At 37.3% G+C, this 12,235-nt stretch overlaps 2 protein-coding genes across 4 annotated transcripts in view; one reads left to right on the forward strand and one right to left on the reverse strand.

Moving 5' to 3' along the window:
* Positions 1-7,047, reverse strand: part of itfg1 (integrin alpha FG-GAP repeat containing 1) — a 152,042-nt gene extending 144,995 nt beyond the window's left edge. The window contains exons 1-6 of the mRNA XM_055060071.1: positions 6,825-7,047; positions 6,207-6,291; positions 5,924-6,054; positions 2,822-2,879; positions 2,639-2,716; positions 2,449-2,543 (exon numbers count right to left, since the gene is read on the reverse strand). Of these exons, the coding sequence (XP_054916046.1) occupies positions 2,449-2,543; positions 2,639-2,716; positions 2,822-2,879; positions 5,924-6,054; positions 6,207-6,291; positions 6,825-7,035 (658 nt within the window). The 5' untranslated portion in view covers positions 7,036-7,047. The remainder of the gene's footprint in view (positions 1-2,448; positions 2,544-2,638; positions 2,717-2,821; positions 2,880-5,923; positions 6,055-6,206; positions 6,292-6,824) is intronic.
* A 450-nt stretch (positions 7,048-7,497) lies between these two features.
* The window catches only part of phkb (phosphorylase kinase, beta), a 97,923-nt gene continuing 93,185 nt past the window's right edge, over positions 7,498-12,235 (forward strand). For 2 of the 3 annotated variants that reach the window (XM_055060069.1, XM_055060068.1), the window contains exon 1: positions 7,500-7,587. In XM_055060069.1, the coding sequence (XP_054916044.1) occupies positions 7,524-7,587 (64 nt within the window). In that variant the 5' untranslated portion in view covers positions 7,500-7,523. Of the gene's footprint in view, positions 7,588-9,085; positions 9,204-12,235 lie in introns of all 3 variants that reach the window. The other variant, XM_055060070.1, reaches the window with a different exon arrangement.

Consider the following 12,235-nt stretch of genomic DNA (forward strand, 5'->3'; position numbering starts at 1 on the left):
TTTTAGGCCGCCTACTCCTTTCATCCCAGCAGAATTACACAAAAGAAAAAAAAAAAAAAAAGAAACGCTGTTAACGTGGAAACTTCATGACCCAGATGTTTCTTCTCATGCGAGAGCCCTTATTTTAAGAGTGGTTGTGGGCTGTTCTCACTTTAACATTTTAAAAAACTAACTACTGGTATGTGGCTTCAAGCATAATACGAGAAATTAATTCAGTCCTCCAGCTTACAGTTTCTTTGTAAGGAATCCTGATAGGCAACCACATTTTTGTGCAAAAAGATATGTCAATCAAAAAATGAAGGTACAACACTTAATACCCAGCAGGTAAAACACAAAGCAGCTGTAAGACCGTACCGCTGGGTGCAGGATGTTACTCTCTCTTGAACCTTTCCAGCTTTTGTCAGAGTATTTACTTCAGTGTTTGTATTTCCTTTGATAGACTAAAAAATAAAAAGGCTAGAGATGTAAAAAGAAAAACAGGAAACATGGCAAAAGGTTGGTGCAGATAAGAATGTGAAAAGAATGATATGAATTTGTTTTCAACATATAATCTGGGGATTATATTTTTGTGCCTGAAATCTACATCTAAAATTTAACTGTCAGGGGTTTTTTAAGTAGCATAGCAAATACTCTCGTCATCCAATGAAGGGAGAACCAGCTGACAAGAACAAACCTGCCCATCTTAGAAACTCAAGCTCTCTCTGCTACATTCTGTGACGCTCCAGTCGGTAGCGCTTAGAGGAGCAGGTGGCCTCCACAGACAGTGAACTGAGCCTTTCTAAAAGCTCGTCTCCCACCCTCACATCCCTCTTTTATCTTTCCAGCCATCCTCTTCTTTCAAACCATCTCTCCTTTCCAGCTGAGCTTCATCGCTCCATCGCTTCCTGCCTATTTTTCTCTCTCACTTTTTTTTCTTCCTGCATTCTGTGAGCCACCCCTCACAAACAGCAGCAGCCAGGAGTAAAAACCCACCAGATGTGCAGTTTTTTGTTTGTTTTTTTTTTCTTCAGATTTCTCCAATTAATTTTCTTACGTCTCCGCTACATATTTGTCCAATGCAATGTAAAAAGGGCTGACTGCTCATAAAAAGTTAGAGATTTACCACAAATATCCCCCATGCTCTACTGATTGGTATATATATGTACAAATTGTACGTTGGCTATAAAAACTACTCCACCCCTCGGATGTTTTACCATTTGTATTGCTTTTTGCACATCAATCATGATCATCAAAATTTGGCCTTTTTACAAAAAGAAAAAAGGATAATAATCCCCTTTGACATTAAGGACGTTAAAGTGAAAACAGATTTCTACAAAATAAAAAACTACGGACAGCAAATGTACATCACCACCAACACAACATTCCCAGTGTGAAGCACGGAAATGGCAGTGTCATACTTTGGTGATGTTTCTAAGCAAATGAAGGTGAAACGAATGCAGTTTCCGTCTGCTTTGGAGAACATTTTACTTCTGTTATGTTAACAACACAAAGCGCCAAACTAAAGCTGGACAGAAAGTGTTTGAAAACATCAAGCTGGACGTTCTGGAGTGACCCAGTCAAAGCCCAGGGCTTAGTCCTGAAGAATTTGTGGCAGAACTTGAAAAGGGCTGTTCAAAAGCAATCCACATGCAACTTGACAGAACCTGAACAGTTTTCCGAGGACGAATGGTCTAGGAGTGTTTAGTCTGGTAGACTCGGTTTGACTGAGTACCAAAGTTGCAACATTTGTCACATTTTCAGCTGCTGCAGTTCACTTTCACACTGCACTGTGTGAAACGAACTAAAACCTTTGAAAAAACTGTGTGTAAACCACAATGGATCCCTTCTGAACCTTGCATAAGCTGAAAAAAATCGTGTTTTAATCAAACAATTTTAACATGTTAAAATCTATGTAATGAATCGACATTTAAATGTTGAAGTCCTTAGCAAAATCTGATAATTTGTTTTTTTATTTCTTTAGTGATGTAAGTTGTCCAATAATCAATTTTAAGCTCATTTGAGAACAAAAACTCCAATTTGACTGTACTAATCTCGGTGACAACAAGCACTGATATCACCAGACTAATAGAAAACAACACTCACAGGCAGATGTATTAAGGTTTCTGCCTGCAGTCAGTCTTGGTGTAATTTTGGAGCTGTCAGTTTTTATTACTGAAATGCTCCGGTTACAGCTGTGTGGTAATCAGGGCTGCTTTGGGAATACAACCACAGAATCAGATGCTTTTACAGACACTGTTTTAAAACAAAATAGTAATAAACATAATAAGTACCCAAGAAAAAAAAACTTAAACACTAATTGGGTGAGGAAAATGCAGCTTTATATGTTTCCATTGCCATTCATTCAGCTTCTCTAGCCGACTAACATAAAGTAGTTGGTTTGAGCTGTCAAACAAAACACATTTTTCATCTTTTTCTTATCAGAAACTTGATAAATGATCGGATACTCACCAGCAGTGAAGTCCTTGTTGAGGTCAATGAAAGCATTAGAGTGAGGAGTGCGCAGTTTGATTGATTTATTAAAATCATTCCTGCACTCTTGAATCCTAAAGTGGGGGGGGGAAAATATGATTTTATATTATTCTGAATAAGTTAGAGAATAGCAGTTAATGACAAAGCCAAGAAATGTGTATTATCTTACCTTTCGGTAAGATAACAGACTACAGTTTTGGGAGGCGTGGTCACCCCAAAGACATCTGGAATCATGTCGCCATTGAAACTGTGGGAAAGAAAAACCCATTAGGGACATTGGTATATTCCTGCAATTACTTTTTAAAATATTCCCAGCATAATGTATGCGAAAAACCTTGAAACTAATACTTACTCCATAACAAGAGGCTGATCTGTAAAGGTGAAATTTATGGTATACCACTTAGAGGTTTCTGCAGAAAAAAACCACAGAAGACAGGTAATGAGTTACAAAGGTGAAATGAAGGCAGCAGAGTCTGACTGGTAAAATGAGACTTAAACAGGAGAAAGGCAACAAACAAATGATTGAAAACTGCATTTAAACTAAAATAATTTTAATCTATGGCACTAAAAGGCTACATATGTGCAGACATTTGAGTTTTATGTCCTGTTTTTGTCAAATATTTTCTCTCATAAACCCCGGATAGCAAAGGGGAAAAGATTTTCCAGAGGACTGCAGAGCTGCACAACTAAGGAGAATGAAAGGTCCTGTGCTGATCCAGCAGATCCAGTGGGGTTTCCAGGAAGACATAGGCAAATCCCAAATGTAAGTTAAAGCCTTTACTGATGCCGACTGCGGCCCAAATCCATAAGATGGCACCTAAAAGAACAAAATACATTTCCTCCCACTCCAAGAATTTGGCCCTTTGGACTTTGCCGAGCATGGGACACAAAAAGGTGAAAGAAATTTTGATTTTCTAAAGAGTAACTTATTACAGACTCTTCTTCTGAAGGTTTCCAATGTCACTGGCATGACAAAAATTCTCTACTTTCTACACAGCAGAGTGAAGGAAAATCCATTTATTCAACAAAAGAAGGAAGCTTCTGGTTGAGCAAAAAAGCAGAGTGGAATATGTTGACACGTTGCAAGGGGCAGAACTCTTGACGAAAGGCAATCATCCCTGAAAACATTTCTGTTTGCTCTAAACTGGTTTCTCCACACACATACATCAGATCTGGCCTGCCAGATGTTTTTATGTGGCCCCGTAGTGCCTCGAAATAAAACCTTTGAGATAACCGTGTGCTTAAAAATTATTTTATCAATTAAATCACAGCCAAGGCACCTGCAGGTTTCAGCAAGTCAATTTACGTCTTTTTAAGACCTTTTAAATGCCAGCTTGAATGAAATTTGAGACCAAAAAATCTGTTAATATAGGGGACGATATAGGAGGAATCCTGCTGGCTCTTGGGGGTTGGCAAGAGAAGCAAGCCGGTGGCACAAACAAATGTCATCCTGTCAATGGGTGATACATTTACACTTACCTATAAAAGACATTTTAAAAAGCTAATTAGCTAGCAAGGGTATTTTAGCAGCTTTTTATCGACCACCTCAAGTACTGAAGGCAAAAAGATATCCAAGTGTAACTCAAATTTTTTGCCTGAATGATCTTAAACTGCTGACTAGATAACAAGCACTGTGTTCCAGTTTAAATAAAATTTTTAATAAATTAACTAAGGAGTTTGTTTCGCCTTTGAATTTTTATTTTCCATTTGGAGCTCAACTTTTAGCCCGACTGACATCCAGCAGCTATGATATGAACACCAGACAGGAGAACCGTTTTTCTCCTCTCAATGCTTTGATCAATTCTGCTTAAAGATGTGATTTATTTTCATGCTGAAGAATGATTACGTTAAAACAACAATGAAGAAAATCTGGAAAGAATCAAAAAACTGGATTTGTCTCAACAATATGGAAACACAAGCTGTTTACACTTAGTGTATTAACAACACAGCTGAAACATAAAGTCTGTATTTGAGAGATTTGGAAACAAACATAAAATCTTCAACTATTTACAGTGCAGAGTCATTTATTGGATACTAGAAACAATCTGCTATCAGCAATATGGGGAAAGCACAATAAGAACAGCTTCTATCAGTGGCTCTAGTTCTGCAAACCATGCAATCGCTCACAATATATTTCAACTAAATTCATTAAGTGAGGAGGTGGAAAAGTGTTTACCCATTAATAACATCTTCTGCTTTTCTATCAGACAACACATTTTACTGTTAGACAACAATAACCTCAGTGGAATAAAAAAAAAAGGTTTTAAATTATGATTTCATTTAACAAGGTGAACAAAAAGGCATCCAAACCTGGAAACAAGTTATTGTCCCTTCTTAAATTAACATAATTTAACTCTGATTAAAGTATTTTTCTGGAAAGCTCCCCAACACCAGAAAGGACTCTAAAAGCATCACATCATCTAAAAGAAAAAGTAGTATAAAAACAGAGTTAATGAAGGATACAAAGCCATTTTTAAACTTTGGGAGGCCAGCAAACCAAAATTCACAACCAGAGAAAAACCTCCAGCAGTGGTGAACCTTCATAAGAGAGGTTGTTCAATCAAACTTGAACCAACTGCACATCAACTATCCAACAAGGAAGTCTAAAACAACATCTAAAGCTCTGCAGACCTCAAGCTAGTCAGTTTGTGTCAAAGTTCATTGTTTAATAATAAGTGAAGGGGCTAAGTTCACCTTTTGTTTCTTTTGACGAATCAAAAGATGAACTTTTATGGAACGTGTGAGTTGTATTAAGTCTGACCAAAAACTAAGAAAGCATCTCAGAAACAGATCATCACATTGACAGTCAAACTCAGTGCTGGTAGAGTTAGAGTTAGAGGCTGCTTTACTTCCTCAAGATTTGGACGACTTACCATCACAGATGGAAACGCGAATTTTGCTTTCTACCATAACATCCTTCAGGAGGAAAGTCCAGCCATACTGTCCCAATTCCACTTTGGTTATGCAGCAGGAGAATGAGCCAAAGCACATTGGCAAATGACTAGAAACCCCAGCAAAATTAGGTTTTGGAGTGGCCTAGACAAAGTCTGGACATCAATATAAGCTTGGTAATATAATCTGACCTTAGAAACGCTCTTCATGCTGAGTTGTGATTAATTGCCAGTTATTGGAAACCCTTGATTCCTGCTAACCACAGAAAAACTAGCTTCTTTTTTCACGTAGTAGAGGACTTTATTAATTTCTTTCCCCTTGATAAAAAGTGCAATAATTTGAAAACTATCTTTATTATTATTTAGATCATATTTTTCCAAAATTAACAATGTTTTATGATGTAAAAAATCAAACCGTGACTAAAGGAAAAAGCAAAACTGAAGAATAGCACAAGGTGGCAAAAACACTTTAACACTACTGTATTTACAACATACATTTTGTGAAAAAAAAGAAACAGAAAGAAGGAATTCAATCTAAGCTATAATTTATTGTTAATATTTACCTAATGTGTGGTTGTTTCCCCAGAAAATTAAAACAGATGTTTTTGAATTTTTGTCCAGAGTTGTCAGAAGGACATCCATCTGAGAGTCTCCATCATAATCTCCAGGAACAACACTGGTAATTTTTGTGTCCCTGGAAAAGGAAAGAGGGCAACTGAGATGATAGCCAGTGGCCAAATTTGCCTCATTACTAAAGCAAACGTCAGTTATAAACATTGAATGTACCACTTATACAGTTACTTATCAAAAGCAAACAAAAAAGATGTTATTTCTGAGAATATTTACCCTGGAAGCATGTCCTTGGTGATGTTAACTTTGGGCTTGAAGTAAGGAGACTTGGAGTCAGCCAACAAAATCACAACCTCAGATTCTGCAAAAGTTGGAAGATAACACAGAATTAAAAGAGATCTGTTACCCACCACAACAAACCCCTGGTATGGACAAGCAGCCTGTCATTGACGAATATTCAAAAGTATGTGATAAGAAGTGAAGTTCTCCGGATTTCAACTACTAAAAAAGTGGATAAAACCTACTTTAAATCAAACATAATAATTGCATTGCTAGTTATTTTAAATGTGATTTACACTCCCATCATTTTTTTATTATTTGTGCTAGATGAGGGGGAAACTTGCATGACTGGCATCTATGGTGTATCAAAATGTTCCGCCCGCGCATTTACGGCTGTAAAAAAGTATATATTTTGAAGTATTTTTTAACCTAACTAAAAAAGGAAGTTTACATTTGACAAGCGACCGAGTTACAGGTACGTTTTTCCCCTCAAAAATTAATACTCGTTAAAAAAAAACACATCGGCCGACAATTTATCCTTATTACTATAAAAGTATATTTATATTCATCTGACTAGATGTGCGCCAGGTCGCTAATGACAGCAGCATTACATACGCTCTCTGATGACAAAGATGTCAGTCTGTTTATCCGAGTTGAAGTCACCAAACGCCGCCACCGTCCCATACTTGTTGGTCCCGAACAGCTCCACCGTTACATCTTGAAGAGCAAAGGTGCCTCGTTGTTCCAATAAAAGTAACAAAAACGTTATTAAAAAGGTATTTAAGGTAAACATCCGCATCCTGGTACAAGTGCAGCTCCACAACATTCACCAACCGGAATACGGCACACCGCTTTACGGCTGGGAGGAACACAACCATCTTCTGAATACAATAAGTATTATTCAGATGATCTGTAAAGATTGTTTGTGTTATTATTTTATCATAAGTTAGTTTTCGCAAAATAAAAAAATACACCAATTTTTCTTTTTTATGAAATGACTATATTATTTACGTCAATGTCGTGCAAACTGGTTGCCTGACAGAAGACAGGCGTTTGAAGCTGGAGAATGGTATCGAAGGAAGTATTGCTCTTGCTCTTCAAAATAAGTGCATTTCATTCTTAAAGTTGAACATTTAAAACCAAACCTAATCATTTTTCATACCATAAAATACTTAATTTGTTACTTTTCCTCCAAAGTCACTGAAATGTAATTTATTCCCGTCCTGACTGTAACTCGCAGCCATAGGCGTTTTACTTTGAAGGGCAGAAAGCAGAAACGCTGTTAAGTGCCGGCAGAATTGACTGAGAGTAAACATGGCGAGTCTAGCAGATGTCGGATGGAAACTCTTGGAATTTAAAGCCCGATCGAAGAGATCAGGTCTGACTCATTTACTTTGCACGATCTCACGTTGTGTGGCGCGCCCCGGCGGTGTCTGCTGTGCTGCAGCTTGTTTGTGAAAGTCCGGCCACCTCGGGCCTGACTCTGGTCTGTTTGTACTCTCAACCTGTTCAAATCCGAGGTGATGGTACAAGCAGCAAAGGTCAGGGGTTTTCGTGGGCCAAGCTTCCGCGCTATTTTAGGCGCTTTGGAGAGGGTCTCGGTTCGCTGGGACTCCTCAGCTGAACATTCTGCTCCTGCGCTGCCTCGGCGTGATGGAGCCACTGGACACAAACATGCTGGGCCTCTTAAGTAATAAAGGTTGTTTGAATTTAAAGAGTTTGCGAGAAACAATGTGAGAGTAAAAATGTACTTTTGTCTCTCATTGGGACAAAACTCTTAAAAGTTACATTGCAAAAAAAGGTTTTGCTTTTAACTGTATTTAGATCTTTTCCTGTATCCTTCTCATATATATATGGGTAATTTACTAAAACTGGTCCAGCTTTTAGAAAGCATCTAAATATTACTGTAATTCAACAGCTTCAGTAAGTGATTTAATTACATTTATTGTCTGCCTTCATAATTACATCATCATTGTAGAGTAGATTGTGCTTTATGGAGTTCAAATGACTTCTGTAAAAGTATTCAAAGCCCTTTCTTTATGTTACAACCAAACATTTCAGTGTATTTCCCTGGGATCTTAGGCGATAGACCAGAACAAACTGTAGATGAGATGTTTTCTTTTTTTCTTCTTCTTTACAAAAAAATCTGAAGTTATTTGTGCTTTTTATAGACAGTCCTCAGGATTTCTTCTATTTTTTTTTTTTTTTAGTAAAATTAAGCATTAGCTGCAGCCTAATCTTTTGAGTTATGTCTCAACCAGCTTTGCACATTCAGAGACTAACTTTTGTGGCGATACATCTTTGCAAAATAAGAATCGCCAAGTGCAGTCAGAAAGGATTTAGAAGGAGGGTTCACTGTGGGTCGCTGCCCACCCTATGCCCCAGTCTGAGGTATTTGGCTTGGACTTTGTGATCCTGTTTGTTCATTAATGTTCTCAAATAACCCCCCCCAAACCTTAATGGAACAGCTGTGTTTATGCTGAGACACAAAAAAATGTAAACTTCTTAAATAAGTTTAATGCTCTGGATTTTATTTAGGACTATCAAAGTAAGTAAGGCTGCACACCATACTTTTCAGACTTTTAATTTTGGGGAAAAAAAGTAAATAACAGTTGATATTGTGTTGGTCGGCCACATAATATTCCACTAAAATACACTGAAGTTTGTGTTTTTAGTGTAACAAAATCTGAAAATAAAATAAATAAATAAATGCATATCTCAGTGCTTCTGAATAATTTTGCAAGTCATTGTTAATATGTCCTGTGATTCTCTGCATGTTGTTCATCATCATTGCCTCTAAATGTAATTCATTGTTGATTGGCGCATGTGTCAATTCTAACGCTGTGCTACTAACTGCTTCCTGTGAATTGCTGTAGATTTCTGATTTAGCTGAGAGAGAGAAAAAGAGAGACGGTTGGCCTTAATTTCCCCTTTTGAGCATGGCTGTCTCAATGGCTGCGGTTGCCCAGCCTCATCGAGAAGTTCACAGACTCGGTAAGTAGCAGGAGTGAATATGGGTCAGAGTTATGCACAAAGCCAGAGCGGACAAGAAATGCATTCAGAAATCTTTTAGATCCTTGGATAATTTTCCATGTCTTGCTTGTTTAATGGAAAAACTTACTGGGTTAATTTTTCCACATCATTATGCAATATGCCCATAGCAGCTTGTTCTCCTAATTTAATCAAATTTAAGTCTTAATTAAGAACTGTGTTTAATGGAAATGCTAGAGAAATGCAGTAGAAACCTAAAGTTTATATATGTGGAATAAAAAGACAAACACATTTTTTTTTCCCTCATTGCACAAAGTCAAATCAGACCAAACATCTCTTATTTTAGTTTGGTTTGAAATACCAAAATTAGTTCTGTTTGCTAAATGTCCCAATAATGAGAGAGAAAATTGTCAAGACTGGTTTCTTGGTTTGGTTTTGCTGTTCATATTCTTAACATTGTTTTAGTTCACTCTTTGTTGTCTTATTATTTGTTGTTACTGATATCTTGTTAGATCTTTCTCTTTCTTGTGTTTCTTTATTTCAGCCCCATCGTAGTGTTCCCAGTTATCTTGTTACTCTTGTTTTAGTCATTCTTCTATGTCAGAGTTCATCCTTGGTGACTCTAGTTAGGTTTATTTCTTTGTTAGTCCTTTGGGTTATTCTAGTTTCTGTGATCCTTATTTTATATTTTTCAGATCAGCCTTGTTTCTGTTTTGGTTCTTTCATAGTTCCCCTAAATGTCTGTTTCTTTCTTTATCGTGTTTTCTTTAGTTTTAGTGTTTCTTTAATATTAGAATTATTTTCAACTTCCTTGTGTTTCCTCCCTCACTCTTTTGTGTTCCGCTGTGTATCTCCCCAGCTCCCTGTGCCACATTTTGGCCTCCCCTCAGCCTGATCCCTGATCCAACGACTGCTGTCTATTAACTCACCAGCCCAGTCTTTTGGCCATACTCACAACTCCCCTAGTATTTCAGTTCCTCAGTCTGGCCCACAACTCGTCGGGTCCTTATTTCAACTCTGTGCTTCCCTGTGTAACCCTAGCTAGGTGATTTTGTCAGATTTATTATTTGAGTTTTGACTTTGCTCCTGTATTTGTTACTTTTTCATTAAACACTTGATATGATCCATGTCCCCACCTCATGTCTACATTTTGGTTCTCCTACGAAGCCACATCTCATGACAAAAATATGTTAGAGATTTATGTAGTTATGTCTTCAAAAGCAGAAGTTGACATAAAGAATGATTCCTGAAACTTTTAAAATGATCACAAAAAACCCAGATGATGATGGTGTGGCTTTGGAAACCCCTGATGCATTAACTGACACACCTGAGTTAGTTTGAAGCTCAAAGCTGTTGAGCTTTGAGGCACACCTGATAGACACTGCTGTTTTGTTTGAAGCAGTGTGGGAAAGTCAATAGAAACCAACCAAGACACCAGGAAGAGATATCTTGGCCCATTATGCCAGCTGCACAAGTCTGGTTCATCTTTGGGAACAATTTCCACATACTTGAAAGTGACTCATTTATCTGATCAAACATTTATTGACAAGTACAGACATTATGGGAGTGTCTAGTCGTAATAACGCTCAGGAACGAGATGGGTTCTGTGACCCAGAGACAATCAGGTTTTGGTTTAGCAAATAGAAATAATTTTAGTAATTCTAAAAAATAAAAAAGTTTTGTAAGATTTAATTTCAGAGTCAAAACTAGTGTCTTTTACTCAGTGTATGTAAACTAATGGTTTAAACTGCGCAATATGTTCAGTAGAGAGCTTAAAGTACATACACAGTCATATGATAGTGAGGGCTCTTTTATACAGAAAAAAATAAATAGATGATAGTCGTCGGGTTGTTTTTTTTTTCACTTATTTGAAAAAAGATAACCTTCAACAAAACGGAGGTTGTACTTGAGCTGGGTTAAGGAGAAGTTTCCATGTCACATGGTTACAAGATAAATATGAAGATGAATTATGAGGTAGATGTAATAAACCCTAACATCTATAAAGGTAAGTTGAGTCACATTGGTCTCTAGTTGAAAACTACTTCAAAGAAAAGTGCTGTAGAGTAGTTATTTATAGGCTATTTTAGGAAGCTCCAGGTGCTGGTGGCCTATATGTTGTATACCCTGTTCTATTTACCTCTGAAATCAGTATCAGTGCTCAAATATCAGCTTGGAAGACCAGTGAGTTCACCAGTTGCTGTTACCAGTGACCAGGTTAATGCTATTAGCAATGTAAACCCTTAGCAGCACAAACAACTTAAAAGTTGTTGCACTGGATGAGAATTGTTTGCATTTTTGTTGCCATGTATCTTTATTAAATTACTGCATTTAATGGTGGCATCAAACTTCACAAAATGCATCCACATTATTTTCTGTTAAACGGCTCACATAAAGGCCTCTGATGAAGCTGTCCACACCTGAAGTCCAGATGTCTCGTCTGTCTCATCGTTCTGGTGTGGATGTGGTGTGGATTAGTGTCTATTAACGTTCTGTGCCACGCCGATCGCTTTTAAAGTTGCAGCAGCCATATTGGATTTTAAGGGTGGGTTGGTTGAGAAACCTTCCTTTTCCCAAACAAGAAAGAAGGAATATTAATTTCACAGTAAATTCTGAATAAATGCATAAACATAAGAGTGTTTAGTATAATCAAGATACAAATGTTTTCAGATTATAAAAGGACATAATCATTAAACTTTAATTTTGACACCTGATACTTTTGAATATAATAAAATTAACCTTATTTTAGCGATCGTGTGGTTTTGGGCTCTGTTTATCGAGGGTATTCTGCTCCTCCCCTCCAATCATTTGGGAACCCTGAAGGGACGACGACCTAAATATGCAGTTACGGCAAAGTGGCTTCAAGTGGTTTTCATTAGTGAAGTTAGCCATGGGGTTGTTTAAAACTAGCTGAACATGGACAGCTCGCGTTTTCTGTTATGTAAGAAATAATGTTATTTTCCACTACACCGGTTTAAAGGGTTATCTCAGAAAGGGGGAGAAAGAAAAAGAGATTGGTTTTGTTCCTTGCAGTTTTT

The sequence above is a fragment of the Poeciliopsis prolifica genome, unplaced genomic scaffold (assembly GCF_027474105.1).
Source record: "Poeciliopsis prolifica strain line A6 unplaced genomic scaffold, Auburn_PproV2 SCAFFOLD057, whole genome shotgun sequence".
In the NCBI taxonomy this organism is placed as follows: Eukaryota; Metazoa; Chordata; class Actinopteri; order Cyprinodontiformes; family Poeciliidae; genus Poeciliopsis; species Poeciliopsis prolifica.